Below are 19140 nucleotides of genomic sequence, written 5' to 3' on the forward strand. Positions count from 1 at the left end.
AATTTTGTCTGGCTTGCCGTTCCAAATAAAATGGAATATTTTTTTCTCATATAATTTAAAAAACTGTTCGCTAGGCGTAGGCAAGACCATAAGCAAATAGGTAAACTGGGATAATACTAAAGAGTTAATCAGGGTGATTTTTCCACAAATTGACTGGTATATACCTTTCCATGGTAGCAAGATCTTTTCTATGTTTGCTAACTTTCTATTAAGATTTATTGAAGTGAGATCATTTATTTCCTTTGGGATATGTATTCCGAGTATATCCACATCACCATCAGACCATTTTATTGGTAAACTACATGGTAATGTAAAAATTGTATTTTTTAGTGATCCAATACGTAATATAGTACATTTGTCATAATTTGGTTGTAATCCAGAAAGGTTAGAAAATGTATCTAGATCCTCTATGAGGCTGTGGAAGGATTCTAGTTGTGGATTTAAAAGAAAACATGAATCATCAGCATACAATGACACCTTTGTTTTTAAGCCCTGGATTTCTAATCCCCTGATATTATTGTTGGATCTGATTTTAATAGCTATCATCTCGATGGCCACAATAAATAGATATGCCGATAGTGGACAACCTTGTTTCACTCCTCTTGACAGTTTAAAACTTTCGGAGAAATAGCCATTATTTACTATTTTACACCTAGGGTTACTATACATGATTTTGACCCATTTTATAAGAGATTCTCCAAAATTGAAATGCTCCAGGCATTTATATATAAACCCCAGTCGTACGCTTACTGTTGTTAAAATGTACGACTTCTGAATACTTGTAACTTCAGGACAGAGTGGTGAAAGAAATAGGGCAATACAGTCACCTGTGTACACCAATGTTTAAGCCCTATCTTACGTGGTTACGCTGTAATACAGTAATTACTATGTAATACAGTAGGTATCTACAATAATAATATTTCTTACCCATCTAGTTCTCTATTCAACCAATCAACCAATCTATTCCTGATTGCAGTATTCCAGAGCTGCAGGGGTTCTGGTGATTTAGGTCAATATCACACTACACACACATTACATTTTAGCTCCACAACACAGCATCACAGAACATAGCTAAGTGCCCTCCCACACTGATGGGTGTGCCATTGACAAGGATGACATAGAAACCTATAGATATATACAGCTATGCCTCATATAGCAATGTTTTGATAACCACACTGATGTTAGGTAAGGCTACCCCATGTTTAAGATAAGCATGCTGTTGTTACCTATGTTTTGGGGAGTCATGCTGTTGCTGTACATACGTACATATTATTTACATAGGCATTCTTGTAAATAGCCATGCTGTTGACACATACCAACGTTTTGGGTGACCAGTCTGAGTCTTTCTAGCATCGTTCCAAGGGCCATCTCCTCCGTCTTCATCCACAGGATCATCCTCAGGAGGGGGAATGGGAGCCCGGCTACCCAGAGAAGGGACTCCGTGGCTGGGGATAGAGGGAGCCTGCCTGTCGGTCTGTCTGCCTGGTGCTCCAAACAGCTGATGCTGTGGAGGGAGAGGGGGGGACTGGAGTAGCTACTTAGCCAAAGGGAGAGGAGGCAAGAGGGGGGAGACTGCAGTCACTAGCACAGGGTAAGGATTCTACGGAGGGGGAGAAAGCGATGAGAGACGTGCCTGGCTGGCTGGCTGGCTGGCTGGCTGACTCGCACTGCAGATGGTGCGGATGGAGTGAGGGATGCTGAAGAAAGGAGAGAGAAGTGAGGGATGTTTCAGAGAGAGGAGAGGATGCTGGCTGCAGAGAGGGGATGGGGAGGATGCTGAATCTGCGATGAATGCAGACGTCACCGGCTGCACTGAGAGATGCAGAATGGAGGATGCCGCCTCTGGTTAGGGGGAGGAGGAAAGGAGGAGGAGAGGGCAGTGAACATGTACGCATGCACCCTTCAGCCGCAACATGCGCACACATGCAGACCTAGAGAGGAGGAGTGGAGAGGGGGGGATTGCAGGCAAGTCCAATTTTTGCAGACACACACACCTCACATACACAAGACTGATGGGACTGAGGCTTGGCTGCAGTCGCAACAACAAGAGGAGAGGGCAGTTTGATTGAAAGTCTCAATGCAGCTCTGAGAAACGACATGACTGAAAGAGAGTGGGAGGGAGACAGAGAGAGGGAAAGAGGGAGAGAGGGAGACGGGATTGGGGGTAGAGAAAAGGTATAGGGAGAACAGGATAAAATAAAGGTTTACCTCATCCTCATTAACAACATGATGATTGATTATCACTTCCTGTTATCGTTCATTCTCTGGGGTTGTTTTCTAAACAGGCTCTGGGATTAGCTGTCCTCTATCAACACCATGTGGCCACTCTGTGCCATTTCAACACCTTACTGTGGCGCAGAGACACAGGACACTGGGCCCTTCAACTTAGCCAGGTCACCTATATCCTTCAATAAAAATGCAGATACTGTGACATATAGGAAGACAGGATGGAGTTTGAAAAACCGGTGTGTTTTATAATTTATTTATTACAAGCAGAATGACAGTACAGAGCTTTGCCCTCATTCGCTACAGATAGGCTGGCAAAATGTCAACAGATGAACATCTTTTAAAATCTTTGCAGAAAAACGACCTTGAAAACTGCTCACGGACACAAACAGTACTGTCGGTTTGTATGTGATGCAGCATACCATTTGCCTTTTGAGAGCACAGTACAGTACAGTACATTTCATTTCATTGTGAGAGTATCACAAGTCCAGAAGCAGTATGGTGAGAGCACTTGGAGCTGTGCTGATAATGTGTTTATAAAAGAAGCGGGACATTCTGGTCAGCGACAGTCACAGGGCTGGTGTGTTTAACCAATGAGAGACAGAGACAGACCAATCAAGTAATTTGGTCACTTTTTCTCTCACTGTGATCTTGAAAACAAAATGTTTAATACAAAGAGCTTCTGAGATGAGTGATGGGTGACTACATAGAAATATAATCTCTGTGGGTGACTAGCCTACTATAAAACTCAGTGCACTTACAGTAGTAGACCTTCATGTGAGGAAAAGTGTGTGTCATTGTCTTCTAAAGTCTTCTGTGTGTTTATTCTGTGGATATACCTTTTCATTTTGGTTGTTACAAAAAACCAAAAGCAAATTGTAAATAGAGTTCAAATAGACTCTTCTCCACTGGATACAACACTAGCAAAATAAAATATAATCGACAAAAATAATGTGTTTTTCCAATAATATTGATAAGATAATAATAATAATAATAATAATAATAATAATAATAATAATAATGTGACAAAATGATGATTTGACCTCTCATCCAATGAGTTGACACAGTAACACAAACAGTGAAAACTCTCCCCATAACCACCAGCCTGAATTTTTTCTAGCTACGCTGTATTTAGGCCTCTCGTAATGACAAAAACATCAGACAATGAATGCATGACTTCAAACGGACATGACATAGGCTGCGTTTACACAAAAAAACAATTAGTGAAAAAAATATCTGAATTGGGCTGCCTGTGTAAACGCAGCCTATGTCATGTCCGTTGGAAGTCATGCATTCATTGTCTGATGTTTTTGTCATTACGAGAGGCCTAAATACAGCGTAGCTAGAAAAAATTCAGGCTGGTGGTTATGGGGAGAGTTTTCACTGTTTGTGTTACTGTGTCAACTCATTGGATGAGAGGTCAAATCATCATGAAGTCCTCTTTACAGTGGCTCTTATACAGTGAAGGTTACTGAGGGAGGACGGCTCATAATAATATCCGGAATGGAATGGTATCAAGCAATGTTTGATACCATTCCTTTCACTCCATTCCAACCATTATTATGAGCCGTCCTCCCCTCAGCAGCCTCCACTGGTCTGATATACGACATTCATGATAACCCCTTAGAATCCATGTCAGTAAGCTCAACCAAATGGATCTAGTCATAAACAAACATAAAACCTGAAAGGACAATGTTGTGCCCTGGTGCAAAGACAACATGAGACATAATTTCTACTGTATAGAGATATTTGTTGTATGTGTCAGCACTCAGCAGACCTATAAACACACAAAGATCCTTATGAATCCAATGACTTTCAGAGTCTCTCACTAATACCACAGATGTCACCAACACCACAGATGTCACTAACACCACAGATGTCACTAACACCACAGATGTCACTAACACCACAGATGTCACTAACACCACAGATGTCACTAACACCACAGATGTCACTAATACCACAGATGTCACTAACACCACAGATGTCACTAACACCACAGATGTCACTAACACCACAGATGTCACTAACACCACAGATGTCACTAACACCACAGATGTCACTAATACCACAGATGTCACTAACACCACAGATGTCACTAACACCACAGATGTCACTAACACCACAGATGTCACTAACACCACAGATGTTACTAACACCATCTACAATCATTTACATAGAGGATGTGGCGAACCAATCATATCAGTTATATGACTTTCTAGAAAGATGGATTTGATTGTGACAGCGCTGTTTGATTCAAGTCATTCATTTTTTAAAATGTATTTCCCAAACCCCTAACCCTACCCCAAAATAATACATATATCCAATAGTTTAAGTTACATCCATACATGATAAACAATCTGCATTCATAATATATACCACATAAAATACCGCAGTTGAAAATTGAACATATATAAAAAGTCATAACCTGGTACGATAAAGATATACCATTCTAGAGTACGGACAATAACCTTTGCATAACAGAACATACACAATCTTTAGACAACATAAGCATAATGCAAGCAACACTGACTAATGAGTCATTAAAACATCCATGAAAGAACCCTATCAGCCTGTGTACAGGGCATAGCTATCGGTCTGACCCATAGGCCTGACCCAAACAGAGTGCCGTTACAGTGTATGGCCACATGGTGGAAAGAGTGGGTCGATAGAGAGTTTAAGGGGGATAGTGGTGCTATGCAAAGTTATGATAATGTGGGTGATGGGTAGGAGAGAGGTTGTGTATGTGTGTGTGTCTGTGTGTTTGTCTGTATGTGTGTGCATGTGTGTGTGTGTGTGGGGGAGATGATGAGATATATGATAGAGAGAAAGAAAATAAAAGACTGTTTCTGAAAGAGAGTGAGGGAACATGGTGAAATGGAAGATACTCTACCACAGACACATCCATGGGTCAGGCCAGTTCCCACACTCACCAGCCACTAAAGAAGTTGCACAGAGACATGCTCCAGCTGGTGGTACACAGTACATCTATACCAGTGGAGATGAGAGATAGTGGATTAAGGCAGGGTAGCTCCTATTCTACATCCCTCTTCTGATCCTCTTCTATTCCCTCTAGCCCAATCCCAAATGGACTTCTAGGCCCCACCTCCAGTCCCTAGCCCCCACCACCTAGACCCCCCAGACCCCACCCTCCACCCCTAGTCCCTAACCCCCATCCCCATAGGCCCCACCCCATAGGCCCCACCCACTAGGCCCCACCCCCTAGGCCCTTGTGTACAACTATACTAGTAGCTCCATATTGTTCCTTGAAAGGCTTGGTGGAATTTTCACCATACTACTTACACCAATCCATTGCGTTCAGACTTACACAAGTTCACTGGGGAATGGGGGATAGGGGAAAAGGGAAAATTAGGTGTGTAAGGCTTTAGAATAGACAGATACACCACTATAGTGAGAATTACACAGTTCCCTTCTTCTCCTTTGGCTCCTAGCCTGCTGTTATTGTTATACTAAGGCAGAGGTATCTCTTGAACACACACACACATATTTACACACACACACACTCACACGTGCAGTGAATAACAGATGTCTTTCTCCCCAGAACATTTTGCGAAGCAACTCCCGTTATTTCAACAAAAGGAACATATTTGAGAGACAGAGAAAATAAAGTTTAAAAAAAGACAACGACAGTAAATAAAATAGAAACAGAAAATGCTGTTTCATATTGTGACACAGTACGATTCCTTAGTGTAGAAGAGACGCACATTCAAATACAGAACTTCTTGTGTTCTGTGAGAGTTTTCCTTTAACACTACTGGTGTCAACGTTGGATTCAAGTATTTTTACATGGAGAGTGGAGTAGCAGAACAGAGTAGAGGTGTGGACTGGGACTGGACTGAGATCAGGACCAGACTGAAATGGAACTATTACATTTACATTTACTATGACAGGCCAGTGGGAGGCAGCTTGGGGGAGGGGGGTATATTTGAATGGCTGACAATGCATATGGTGAATTGTGTGAAGATGTTTCATGTTTTTGAGTATGTGTGAATTACTTTGCGTGTGTGTGTGTTTGCATTGTTTATGAGTGGAACACAAATCCTTCCACATCCATGGTAGGCTGTAGGTTTAGCTCACATTGGTCTCTGTGTGTGTGCACATCGTTGTGTGTTCACACATTAGCCTGTGTGTGTGTGTGAGTGTGTGTGTCACACAAAGGTCTCTGGCCCCGGTGCGTAGTAGGTGAAACCGGCCCCTGAGAGGCGGAGCATGTAGGGGCTGAGGGTGTAGCGGTCTGCCCCGCCCCCATCAGTCCAGTGGGCCAATAGTAGTTTGAGGGGGAAGGACTCAGATCTGCGGAGTGGGAGGGATTTTGGAACCCTGATGTGGAGGTGGGAGGAGTCAGTACTCTTCCGTTTGGAGGAAGGGCCAGAAGGGCCAGGGGACACGGGGGTCAACTCTGCTACACTGCCCTGCAACGGCTTGTCAACATCCTGGAGGAGGGAAGGAGAGAATACAGAAAAAAAAGAGAGGGAGTGTTAAGATCTACTGAAAATACCCTAGTCTGTTTCAGGATCAATTCACATTCAGATGATCAGCGTGATTTAAAAAACTAACAAATAATCACACACATGCAGTACCATTTTCTAACACCAGAGGTTGTCAGTGTTTCTCATGCAAATGGACACTGATGTTGCCTGATATTTTATTCAATTCAGTGTATTCAATAATAATCAATGCCATGGTTTTCCCTATGTGTTAAACTTTATCGCCATTTTTAAGATACCAAATGTATTTATTTTCACAAAATTGCTGTGATATCATTGGCTCTGACCCCTGTGTTGGAATGGACAGCATGAGCGTGATCCAATAATAAGACATTGAGCGAATCCACCTTACAGTAGCTCTCAGCAGGACAGAAGGAAAGACAGAAAATGTCCCTGTTGCATCCCAAGTTAGTTTATAATACAGCACCACCCCAAGCAAGTCACCCTATCCCTCCAGCCAAACCACCCCAAAGCACCCAAAGATAATCGTGACAATCAAACCACCCAGACAGCCCCATGTGTTGCATTCCATATTTGTGATTCGTCCCAAGTGAGCAAGCCTCTCAGCACAGTAAACCACCCAGCGGCGGTGAAGAGCCCCTAGCTGGAAATAAAATGTCACCCCCCCCCTCCCACAGTGCAACAGGCAGCCATTTTAGCAGCATCGCCACCCCTGACATATATTCTGTTGCCATTGGAGTTTAGTTACCGTAGCAACCCTAGTTCTCTGAGGGGGCGTGGTCTAGGGGCTGGCTGAGCAGGTAGTTAGGGTTGTGTGACATCATGGAGTCATAGGTCCTGGCAGCTTGCACCCCTCCACCTCTTCTGTCCCCCTCACAGGTCCTAGCAGGGCAAAGCATGTCTCTCTCACTGCCTCCACCTCCACCTCCATCAACAGGACTGGGGACTGGGTACCGAGGATACACTCCCCTCACACACCCCATCAGCATTCACCCTCTGTGGGCAAACAGTAAGGGTGAGGAGGGGTCAGTAACCAGGAGGAGGTACTGAATAGAAGCCATGCGGTGAACCCTTGCACTGTAACAAACTGTCTTGTATGTGACATGTAATGATAGCCCTTCAACTTCCCAGTGTCCTGCTGCTCGCAATAATCTTTCTGTTTTCACTGAGGATTACTGCAGAGTAGAAAACATAACATACACATGCTAGCAAGTTAGCATTTGGATGGAATAACACTTTCATGTACATTTTACACATCAATATACAGTAGATACAGTGCATACATTTGAACAGCATCCATAGGGGAACATGAAGAGAAGATATGCTGAATATGGTACTGGGTGAGATTGTAAGGCTAGCAGGATGCTAACAGAAGGCAACAAATCACTGAGTACAACTTGTTATCAGCTGTAGCATGGTCAGCACTAGCATATATAACAGTATGAATGATAATCTTGTCTGGTAATTGAGTTGAATTGTTTGAAATGGAAATGGAAGCCCTGGATGGTGAGAGAGCCCTGGATGGCAGCAGGTAGCCTAATGGTTAAGAGCGTTTGGCCAGTAACCGAAAGGTCGCTGGTTTGAATCCCTGAACCAACTAGGTGAAACATCTGTCGATGTGCCCTTGAGAAAGGCACTTATCCCTAATTGCTCCTGTAAGTCGCTCTGGATAAGAGCGTCTGCTAAATGACTCAAATGTAAATGGTGAGAGAGCCCCTGGATGGTGAGAGAGCCCCTGGATGGTGAGAGAGCCCCTGGATGGTGAGAGAGCCCCTGGATAGTGAGAGAGCCCTGGATGGTGAGAGAGCCCCTGGATGGTGAGAGAGCCCTGGATGGTGAGAGAGCCCCTGGATGGTGAGAGAGCCCTGGATGGGAACACTATTATGATTGATGTTGGAATGTTGGGAGTTAACGTTGAAACACTGATGTAACTGAATGACAGTGGTGCACTGACGTGATTTCCACATTGGGACATGCCACCATGCACAGAAAGTGTTTAAAAGAGTCACCTCCTCCTCCTCTGCCATCTCTCGGCCAATCAGAAACTCAATCTGCTATCGGACTGAGAGAGCACGAAGATGGTGGATGGCTCCACGGTAAGGCACGGGCAAGTGGACTGTCGTTGCCCCAGGTAACGGGTTCAGAGGGCGGAGGTTACAGGAAGCGGAGTGGAGCAGTGGAGGAGGGAGACAGAGGGAGCGGTGGGGTGAGGAGAGAGATAGAAACAGACAGCAGAGAGAGAGAGAGAGAGAGAGAAGGGGGACGGTGGTGGGTTCGATTAGGAATCAGAGGCAGAGAAAGAGGGAAGAGGAAAGCAGAAAGAAATCAGTTAGATTTAGCTACAGATCAGTTTTGCTATATCTAAAAAGCATTGGATAGGTATAAGCAATATGATATTTGCTTCATCTTCCCTTCTGATAGGCTGGGTGTAATCTTCACAGGTGTTGCTCACGCCTATGCAATTGTGTCAGATCTACAGGAGTGCCAAGGGCTGGGTAATGGTCTATTTGGAAATCACATGAAGCAGGAAGTGCAGCTAAGCAGTGACAGGAAGTAGTAATATCAGGTGAAAGGTGGGGAAAGGTGTTTTTACAGTGTGGGTTACACAGGGTCAAGCTTTTAGGACATGGGTGTCAAACAAATTTTCCCTGCGGCCTGCATTTAGTCTTCACCAGACAGGAGGGCCACACTTAAATTTGAATATATTTCCTCTGCGTCACAATTTGATTTGGTTTTAGTCATTTCAAAGTCGATAAATATATATATATACAGTACCAGTCAAAATTTTGGACACACCTACTCATTCCAGGGTTTTTCTTTATTTTTTACTATTTTCTACATTGTAGAATAATAGTGAAGACATCAAAACTATGAAATCACACATATGGAATCATGTAGTAACCAAAAATGTTTTAAACAAATCAAAATATATTTTTTATTTGAGATTCTTCAAAGTAGCCACCCTTTTTTTTTTTTTTACCTTTATTTAACCAGGTAAGCCAGTTGAGAACAAGTTCTCATTTACAAATGCGACCTGGCCAAGATAAAGCAAAGCAGTGCGATAAAAACAACAACACAAAGTTACATATGGGGTAAAAAAACATAGTCAAAAAAATACAACAGAAAATATATATACAGTGTGTGCAAATGTAGCAAGTTACGGAAGTAAGGCAATAAATAGGCTATAGTGCAAAATAATTACAATTAGTATTAACACTGGAATGCTAGATGTGCAAGCGATTATGTGCAAATAGAGATACTGGGGTGCAAAAGAGCAAAATAAATAACAATATGGGGATGAGGTAGTTGGGTGGGCAAATTTCAGATGGGCTGTGTACAGGTGCAGTGATCGGTAAGGTGCTCTGACAACTGATGCTTAAAGTTAGTGAGGGAGATAAGAGTCTCCAGCTTCAGAGATTTTTGCAATTCGTTCCAGTCATTGGCAGCAGAGAACTGGAAGGAATGGCGGCCAAAGGAGGTGTTGGCTTTGGGGATGACCAGTGAGATATACCTGCTGGAGCACAGACTACGGGGTGGGTGCTGCTATGGTGACCAATGAGCTAAGATAAGGCGGGGATTTGCCTAGCAGTAATTTATAGATGGCCTGGAGCCAGTGGGTTTGACGACGAACATGTAGTGAGGACCAGCCAACAAGAGCGTACAGGTCACAGTGGTGGGTAGTGTATGGGGCTTTGGAGACAAAACGGATGGCACTGTGATAGACTACATCCAATTTGCTGAGTAGAGTGTTGGAGGCTATTTTGTAAATGACATTGCCGAAGTCAAGGATCGGTAGGATAGTCAGTTTTACGAGGGCATGTTTGGCAGTATGAGTGAAGGAGGCTTTGTTGCGAAATAGGAAGCCGATTCTAGATTTAACTTTGGATTGGAGATTCTTAATGTGAGCCTGGAAGGAGAGTTTACAGTCTAACCAGACACGTAGGTATTTGTAGTTGTCCACATACTCTAGGTCAGACCCGTCGAGAGTAGTGATTCTAGTCGGGTGGGCGGGTGCCAGCAGCGTTCGATTGAAGAGCATGCATTTAGTTTTACTAGTGATTAAGAGCAGTTGGAGGCTACTGAAGGAGTGTTGTATGGCATTGAAGCTCGTTTGGAGGTTTGTTAACACAGTGTCCAATGAAGGGCCAGATGTATACAAAATGGTGCCGTCTGCGTAGAGGTGGATCTGAGAGTCACCAGCAGCAAGAGCGACATCATTGATATACACGGAGAAAAGAGTCGGCCCAAGAATTGAACCCTGTGGCACCCCCATAGACTGCCATAGGTCCAGACAACAGGCCCTCCGATTTGACACATTGAACTCTATCTGAGAAGTAGTTGGTGAACCAGGCGAGGCAGTCATTTGAGAAACCAAGGCTATTTAGTCTGCCAATAAGAATGCGGTGGTTGACAGAGTCGAAAGCCTTGGCCAGGTCGATGAAGACGGCTGCACAGTACTGTCTATTATCGATCGCGGTTATAATATCGTTTAGGACCTTGAGCATGGCTGAAGTGCACCCATGACCAGCTCGGAACCGGATTGCATAGCGGAGAAGGTACGGTGGGATTCGAAATGATCGGTGATCTGTTTGTTAACTTGGCTTTCAAATACTTTCAAAAGGCAGGGCAGGATGGATATAGGTCTGTAACAGTTTGGATCTAGAGTGTCACCCCCTTTGAAGAAGGGGGATGACCACGGCAGCTTTCCAATCTCTGGGGATCTCAGACGTTACGAAAGAGAGGTTGAACAGGCTAGTAATAGGGGTTGCGACAATTTCGGCGGCTAGTTTTAGAAAGGGTCCAGATTGTCTAGCCCAGATGGTTTGTAGGGGTCCAGATTTTGCAGCTCTTTCAGAACATCAGCTGTCTGAATTTGTGTGAAGGAGAAGCGGGGGGGCATGGGCAAGTTGCAGCGGAGGGTGCAGAGTTGGTGGCCGGGGTAGTGGTAGCCAGGTGGAAAGCATGGCCAGCCGTAGCAAAATGCTTGTTGAAATTCTCGATTATTGTAGATTTATCGGTGGTGATAGTATTTCCTAGCCTCAGTGCAGTGGGCAGCTGGGAGGAAGTGCTCTTATTCTCCATGGACTTTACAGTGTCCCAAAACTTTTTGGAGTTAGTGCTACAGGATGCACATTTCTGTTTGAAAAAGTTAGCGTTTGCTTTCCTGACTGCTTGTGTATATTGGTTCCTAACTTCCCTGAAAAGTTGCATATCGCGGGGGCTATTTGATGCTAATGCAGTACGCCACAGGATTTTTTTGTGCTGGTCAAGGGCAGTCAAGTCTGTGGAGAGCCAGGGGCTATATCTGGTCTTAGTTCTGTATTTTTTGAATGGGGCATGTTTATTTAAGATTGAGAGGAAATTACTTTTAAAGAACAACCAGGCATCCTCTACTGACGGAATGAGATCTATATCCATCCAGGATACCTGGGCCAGGTCAATTAGGAAGGCCTGCTCGCTAAAGTGTTTTAGGGAGCGTTTGACAGTGATGAGGGGTGGTCGTTTGACCGCGGACCCGTTACGGACGCAGGCAATAAGGCAGTGTTCGCTGAGATCCTGGTTGAAGACAGCGGAGGTGTATTTAGAGGGTAAGTTAGTCAGGATGATATCTATGAGGGTACCCATGTTTCGGATTTAGGGTTGTACCTGGTAGGTTCGTTGATAATTTGTGTGAGATTGAGGGCATCTAGTTTGGATTGTAGGATGGCCGGGGTGTTAAGCATATCCCAATTTAGGGTCACCAAGCAGTACGAACTCTGAGGATAAATGGGGGGCAATCAATTCACATATGGTGTCCAGGGCACAGCTGGGGGGCTGAGGGGGTCTGTAGCAAGCGGCAACAGTGAGAGACTTATTTCTGGAAAGGTGGATTTTTAGAAGTAGAAGCTCAAACTGTTTGGGCACAGACCTGGATAGTATGATAGAGCTCTGCAGGCTATCTCTACAGTAGATTGGAACTCCACCCCCTTTGGCAGTTCTATCTAGACGGAAAATGTTATAGTTGGGGATGGAAATTTCAGAATTTTTGGTGGCCTTCCTAAGCCAGGATTCAGACACTGCTAGAACATCAGGGTTGGCGGAGTGTGCTAACGCAGTGAATAACTCAAACTTAGGAAGTAGACTTCTGATATTAACATGCAAGAAACCTAGGCTTTTGCGATTACAGAAGTCAACAAATGATAGCACCTGGGGAGTAGGAGTGATACTGAGGGCTGCAGGGCCTGGGTTAGCCTCAACATTACCAGAGGAACAGAGGAGGACTAGAATAAGGATACGGCTAAAGGCTTTAAGAACTGATCTTCTAGTGCGATGGGTACAGAGAATAAAGGGGGCAGATTTCCGGGCGTTGTAGAAAAGATTCAGGGCATTATGTACAGACAAGGATATGGAAGGATATGAGTAAAGTGGAGGTAAACCTAAGCGTTGGGTAACAATGAAAGAGATAGCATCACTGGAGGCACCGATTGAGTCGGTCTCCGCGTGTATGGGGGCTGGGACAAAGGAGCTATCTAAGGCAGGTTTAGCTGGACTGGGGGATCTACAGTGAAATAGTACAATTAGAAATAACCGAAACAGCAATAAGCAAACCATATTGACATGGGAGAGAGGCATAAAGCAATCACAGGTATAATTTGAGAGAGCTAAGACAACAGCTGGTAATGACGACACAGTTTGGGCTGAGGCTAAACATAAACAGGATGCGGTACCGTAAAAAGGAACAGTACAGCAGGCATCAGCTGTATAGCTGAGTTATCATAAGGTCCGGTGAACAGCAATAAGATAGTTCAGAGGTAGTTCGGGGGCTGCCAAAGCACTAGCGAGAAAGAGGCCACGGCTAGCGTGTGCTAGCGGGCCGGGGCTAGCAGATGGAATCTTCGTGGTCGACGTCGTAACGGGAAGCCTGTTGTAACCACATCAGACGATTTCGTCGGCAGACCAGTCGTGTAGGATCGGCGGGGCTCCGTGTCAACACAAGGTTGTTCCGTCCAGTTGACAGAGAGGTAGATAGCCGGGAGATGGGCCTAGCTCAGGATGATTAGCCAAACCACAACGTCCATTTTGTTGCAGCTAGCTGGTAGCGATGAATCCGGAGTTAAAGGTCCAGTGATTCAGTGATTCCGGCAGAAAAACTGATATGTTCTGGGTCGATAACGCGCTGTGCAGACAGTGCAGACTGGCCGAATAATAGTCCAGGCTAGAGCTGGCTGGTAGGTGGTGCAGGCCACAGACAATGGTGAAAAACCGCTAACGGTAGCTAATAGCAAGTAGCTAGTTAGCTGGCTACTCCTGTCCGGTAGACCGAGAGGTAGATAGCCGGGATATGGGCCTGGCTCTAGGCTAGCTCGAGGCTAACTGGTGCTTGCATCAGGGGCAGTGGTGATTAGCCAAACAGCAACATCCATTCGGTTGCGGCTAGCTAGTTGCGATCTGGTGATTAATGTCCAGTGATTAAATTATTCCGGCAGAAAAATCCAATGTTCTGGGTGAAATACCGCTAACTGTGGCTAATAGCAAGTAGCTAGTTAGCTGGCTAGCTAGTTTCAACTGGAGATTCTAGATAAAAGGTAAGTCAATGATAGAATCCATTCCACATTGAGTGAGGCGGGTTGCAGGAAAGTATATTTTGTAGAAGGATGAAAAGTCTGATAGGGAAATATGTACGAAAAATACAAAAAAACAGGGTATTTACAGGCTATTTACAGACACACGACAAAAACAGGACTGCACTACTACGCCATCTTGGATATTCCAATTAACAGGTATGCCTTGTTAAAGGTTAATTTGTGGAATTTCTTTCCTTGAGCCAATCAGGGTTGTTGTGACAAGGTAGGGGTGGTATACAGAAGATAGCCCTATTTGGTAAAAGACCAAGTCCATATTATGGCAAGAACAGCTCAAATAAGCAAAGATAACCGACAGTCCATCAATACTTTAAGACATGAAGGTCAGTCAAACCGGAAAATTTCAAGAACTTTGAAGGTTTCTTCAAGTGCAGTCGCAAAAACCAGTTACCTCTGCTGCAGAGGATAAGTTCATTAGAGTTAACTGCACCTCAGATTGCAGCCCAAATAATTGCTTCACAGATTTTAAGTAACAGACACATCTCAACATCAACTGTTCGGAGGAGACTACTAAAGGACACCAATAAAAAGAAGAGACTTGCTTGGGCTAAGAAACACAAGCAATGGATATTAGACCGGTGGAAATCTGTCCTTTGGTCTGATGAGTCCAAATTTGAGATTTTTGGTTACAAACACTGTGTCTTTGTGAGACGCAGAGTAGGTGAACGGATGATCTCTGCATGTGTGAAGCATGGAGGAGGGGGTGTGATGGTGCTTTGCTGGTGACACTGTTGGTGATTTATTTAGAATTCAAGGCACATTTAATCAGCATGGCTACCACAGCATTCTGCAGCGATATGCCATCCCATCTGGTTTGCGTAAGGGCTATTTGACCAAAAAGGAGAGTGATGGAGTGCTGCATCAGATGACCTGGCCTCCACAATCACCCGACCTCAACCCAATTGAGATGAAATGGGATGAGTCGGACGGCAGAGTGAAGGAAAAGCAGCCAACAAGTGCTCAGCATATGTGGGAACTACTTCAAGACTGTTGGAAAAACATTCCAGGTGAAGCTGGTTGAGAGAATGTCAAGAGTGTGCAAAGCTGTCATCAAGGCAAATGGTGGCTATTTGAAGAATCTCAAATCTCAAATATATTTTGATTTGTTTAACACTTGGTTACTACATGATTCCATATGTGTTATTTCATAGTTTTGATGTCTTCACTATTATTCTACAATGTAAAAAATAGTAAAAATAAAGAAAAACCCTTGAATGAGTAGGTGTGTCCAAACTTTTGACTGGTACTGTATATATATATTTTTTACTCAATCCACCCGCGGGCTGGATTGAATGGGCTCGCAGGCCGGATCCAACCTTGAGATTGACACGTGTTTAAGGAGTTTTAGTACTGAGTCGTCTGGTATGTGAGAGGCATCTATTCCTGGATACTTTTGGTCATAGTGAGTGGATAAGGTATTTTTGATGTGATTGTACAGGTAGGCCTACATACGTATCTACTGTACATATTGAGGGCAGCAATCGAATAACTCTTCAATTCACTGGTGCGGTTGTATTTCCTGAGCTGTGGTCAAGTTGTGGTCCTACCTGTGCGCGTTCGGTGGCGGTAGGCCACAGGGTTCTGCAGAGGACCTTCTTGACCACGTCAGGCAGCAGACTGACCGTGATGAGCAGGATGATGCTGAGCCAAGCCGGACCGCTGGACAACATCTGCATGAACACATAGTACATTCTCTGGTAGTTCAGGAAGGGCCTGAAGGGAGAGGAGAGGATCTAGTTATTCTATATCTATGTTTAAGTGAAAGTAATAGTGTACAGAGTAAGAACCAGTCAGTTGTAAAAATGAGAGGCCTACCATATGATGCCTCCCCAGAGCAGTGAGAAGATGACATAGAAAAGCAGGGAGCCCCAGATGACAAAATGGTTGATCCAGGTCCAGTGGTGTGTGTCCAAGGCAAGCTGCAACACAAAGGATATACACACACACATACGTTATCAATCAATCAGTCAATAGTTACGCCTCCAGGGCTTACAGCTCTAATGACTGATGAGAACGTCTAGTCAATCAATTATCTCACACAGACATATATACGTGCAAAGGGATTATTAATTCAGCTATTATCAGATTCACTCAGACTCTTTCTCCTTCACACCGTGTAAAAACACACACACACACACACACACACACACACACACTAACCCACCTTAAACGTGACCGTGAACACCAGCACAGTAAAGACGAGAGTCCCGAAAGTCCAGTTCCCAAACATCTAGAGGAGAACAGAGAAAGAGAGGAGGAAGTCAGCCACATCTCATCATGCACACACTGACTTTCACCCATCCTTTATATATACACATAATCCCACTGAGATAAAGATCTGTTTTCCAGGGTAAACATCGTCGTTGATCATCTGTTGAAACCATTGACTTCTTTAAATATCAGTTGAAACTATTCACACCTATATGAGCACAGAGTAACAACTATAACTACTTTATTAAAACCTGTAGTGTAGTTGAGGCTAAACGCACGTAAATGCCGTTCACACACCTTTTTTATTTTGCGCGAGTGTTTATCCACCTTTTGCGGCTAAATGCATTTAAGTATAGGGAGCTTTACTTTATTTACCATGAACGGCGATCAGCTTTTACCACTACATCACTGATTGCAATCCTAAACCCTATAGTGTTTGATGCTGCAACAAGCTACGTCCATTTCACCTGTATTTCACCTTGTCTTTTACTGTTGTATGGCATCCCATTCATGTAGGTCTCATTTTATGCAAAATATGGTAAATAACCTTTAAACTTGAGAGCAAAAGCAGGATGCCAAATATAGAAATAAGAAATATAGCGCAAAAAACTAGAACAAATCAACTCTGCATTTTTTCCTTAGAAATCTCCCGCTCTTTCTCTCTCTGATACAAAGATGGATCTCGTGCTCTTTGAGGATGTGTTCTCTCTACTCACAGATGACTGTCAAAGCTGACATCAGGAAGGAACAGATGGAGCAGGAGGAGAAAGAGACAGGGAGAGAGGAGAGAGGAGAGGTAGATACAGGGAGAGAGGAGAGAGGAGAAAGAGACAGGGAGAGAGGAGAGAGGAGAAAGAGACAGGGAGAAAGGAGAGAGGAGAGGTAGAGACAGGGAGAGAGGAGAGCAAGAGACAGTGAGAGAGGAGAGAGGAGAAAGAGACAGGGAGAAAGGAGAGAGGAGAAAGAGACAGGGAGAGAGGAGAGGTAGAGACAGGGAGAAAGGAGAGAGGAGAAAGAGACAGTGAGAAAGGAGAGAGGAGAGGTAGAGACAGGGAGAAAGGAGAGAGGAGAGGTAGAGACAGGGAGAGAGGAGAGGTAGAGACAGGGAGAGAGGAGAGGTAGAGACAGGGAGAGAGGGAAGGAGAGAGGAGAGGTAGAGCGACAGGGAGAAAGGAGAGAGAAGTAGAGCGACAGGGAGAGAGGAGAGCAAGAGACAGGGAGAGAGGAGAGAGGAGAAAGAGACAGGGAGAGAGGAGAGCAAGAGACAGGGAGAGAGGAGAGGTAGAGACAGGGAGAAAGGGAAGGAGAGAGGAGAGGTAGAGCGACAGGGAGAAAGGAGAGAGGAGAGGTAGAGCGACAGGGAGAAAGGAGAGAGGAGAAGTAGAGCGACAGGGAGAGAGGAGAGGTAGAGACAGGGAGAGAGGAGAGGTAGAGACAGGGAGAGAGGAGAGGTAGAGACAGGGAGAGAGGAGAAGTAGAGACAGGGAGAGAGGAGAGGAGAGGTAGATACAGGGAGAGAGGAGAGAGGAGAGCAAGAGACAGGGAGAGAGGGAAGGAGAGAGGAGAGGTAGAGACAGGGAGAGAGGAGAGAGGAGAGCAAGAGACAGGGAGAGAGGAGAGAGGAGAGCAAGAGACAGGGAGAGAGGAGAGAGGAGAGCAAGAGACAGGGAGAGAGGAGAGCAAGAGACAGGTAGAGAGGAGAGGTAGAGACAGGGAGAGAGGAGAGAAGAGAGCAAGAGACAGGGAGAGAGGAGAGGTAGAGACAGGGAGAGAGGAGAGAGGAGAGGTAGAGACAGGGAGAGAGGAGAGGTAGAGACAGGGAGAGAGGAGAGGTAGAGACAGGGAGAGAGGAGAGAGGAGAGGTAGAGACAGGGAGAGAGAGAGGTAGAGAAAGGGAGAGAGGAGAGAGGAGAGGTAGAGACAGGGAGAGAGGAGAGGTAGAGACAGGGAGAGAGGAGAGCAAGAGACAGGGAGAGAGGAGAGAGGAGAGGTAGAGACAGGGAGAGAGGAGAGGTAGAGAAAGGGAGAGAGGAGAGAGGAGAGGTAGAGACAGGGAGAGAGGAGAGGTAGAGACAGGGAGAGAGGAGAGGTAGAGACAGGGAGAGAGGAGAAGTAGAGACAGGGAGAGAGGAGAGGAGAGGTAGATACAGGGACAGAGGAGAAGTAGAGACAGGGAGAGAGGAGAGAGGAGAGCAAGAGACAGGGAGAGAGGGAAGGAGAGAGGAGAGGTAGAGACAGGGAGAGAGGAGAGAGGAGAGCAAGAGACGGGGAGAGAGGAGAGGTAGAGACAGGGAGAGAGGAGAGGTAGAGACAGGGAGAGAGGAGAGGTAGAGAAAGGGAGAGAGGAGAGAGGAGAGGTAGAGACAGGGAGAGAGGAGAGGTAGAGAAAGGGAGAGAGGAGAGAGGAGAGGTAGAGACAGGGAGAGAGGAGAGCAAGAGACAGGGAGAGAGGAGAGGTAGAGACAGGGAGAGAGGAGAGGTAGAGCGACAGAGGAAGAGAGATGGAGGGAGAGGTAGAGGTAGAGTGAAAGAGGAAGAGAGATGTAGGGAGAGGTAGAGTGAGAGATGGAGGGAGAGGTAGAGTGACAGAGGAAGAGAGATGGAGGGAGAGG

General features: G+C 45.1%; 2 protein-coding genes across 5 annotated transcripts in view; both read right to left on the reverse strand.

Moving 5' to 3' along the window:
• Positions 1 to 1835, reverse strand: part of LOC121536532 (guanine nucleotide exchange factor DBS) — a 91223-nt gene extending 89388 nt beyond the window's left edge. Inside the window, exon 1 of the mRNA XM_041843884.2 lies at positions 1317 to 1835. Coding sequence (XP_041699818.2) covers positions 1317 to 1395 — 79 coding nt within the window. The 5' untranslated portion in view covers positions 1396 to 1835. The remainder of the gene's footprint in view (positions 1 to 1316) is intronic.
• A 3612-nt stretch (positions 1836 to 5447) lies between these two features.
• The window catches only part of LOC121536533 (phospholipid-transporting ATPase IH-like), an 86462-nt gene continuing 72769 nt past the window's right edge, over positions 5448 to 19140 (reverse strand). For 2 of the 4 annotated variants that reach the window (XM_041843890.2, XM_045206716.1), the window contains 6 exons: positions 16482 to 16547; positions 16133 to 16236; positions 15865 to 16030; positions 8705 to 8811; positions 7444 to 7691; positions 5448 to 6680 (listed from right to left, as the gene is read on the reverse strand). In XM_041843890.2, coding sequence (XP_041699824.2) covers positions 8734 to 8811; positions 15865 to 16030; positions 16133 to 16236; positions 16482 to 16547 — 414 coding nt within the window. In that variant the 3' untranslated portion in view covers positions 5448 to 6680; positions 7444 to 7691; positions 8705 to 8733. The remainder of the gene's footprint in view (positions 6681 to 7443; positions 7692 to 8704; positions 8812 to 15864; positions 16031 to 16132; positions 16237 to 16481; positions 16548 to 19140) is intronic. The other 2 variants (XM_045206717.1, XM_041843889.2) reach the window with 2 other exon arrangements.

Source organism: Coregonus clupeaformis, chromosome 23, assembly GCF_020615455.1.
Source record: "Coregonus clupeaformis isolate EN_2021a chromosome 23, ASM2061545v1, whole genome shotgun sequence".
NCBI classification, from domain to species: Eukaryota; Metazoa; Chordata; class Actinopteri; order Salmoniformes; family Salmonidae; genus Coregonus; species Coregonus clupeaformis.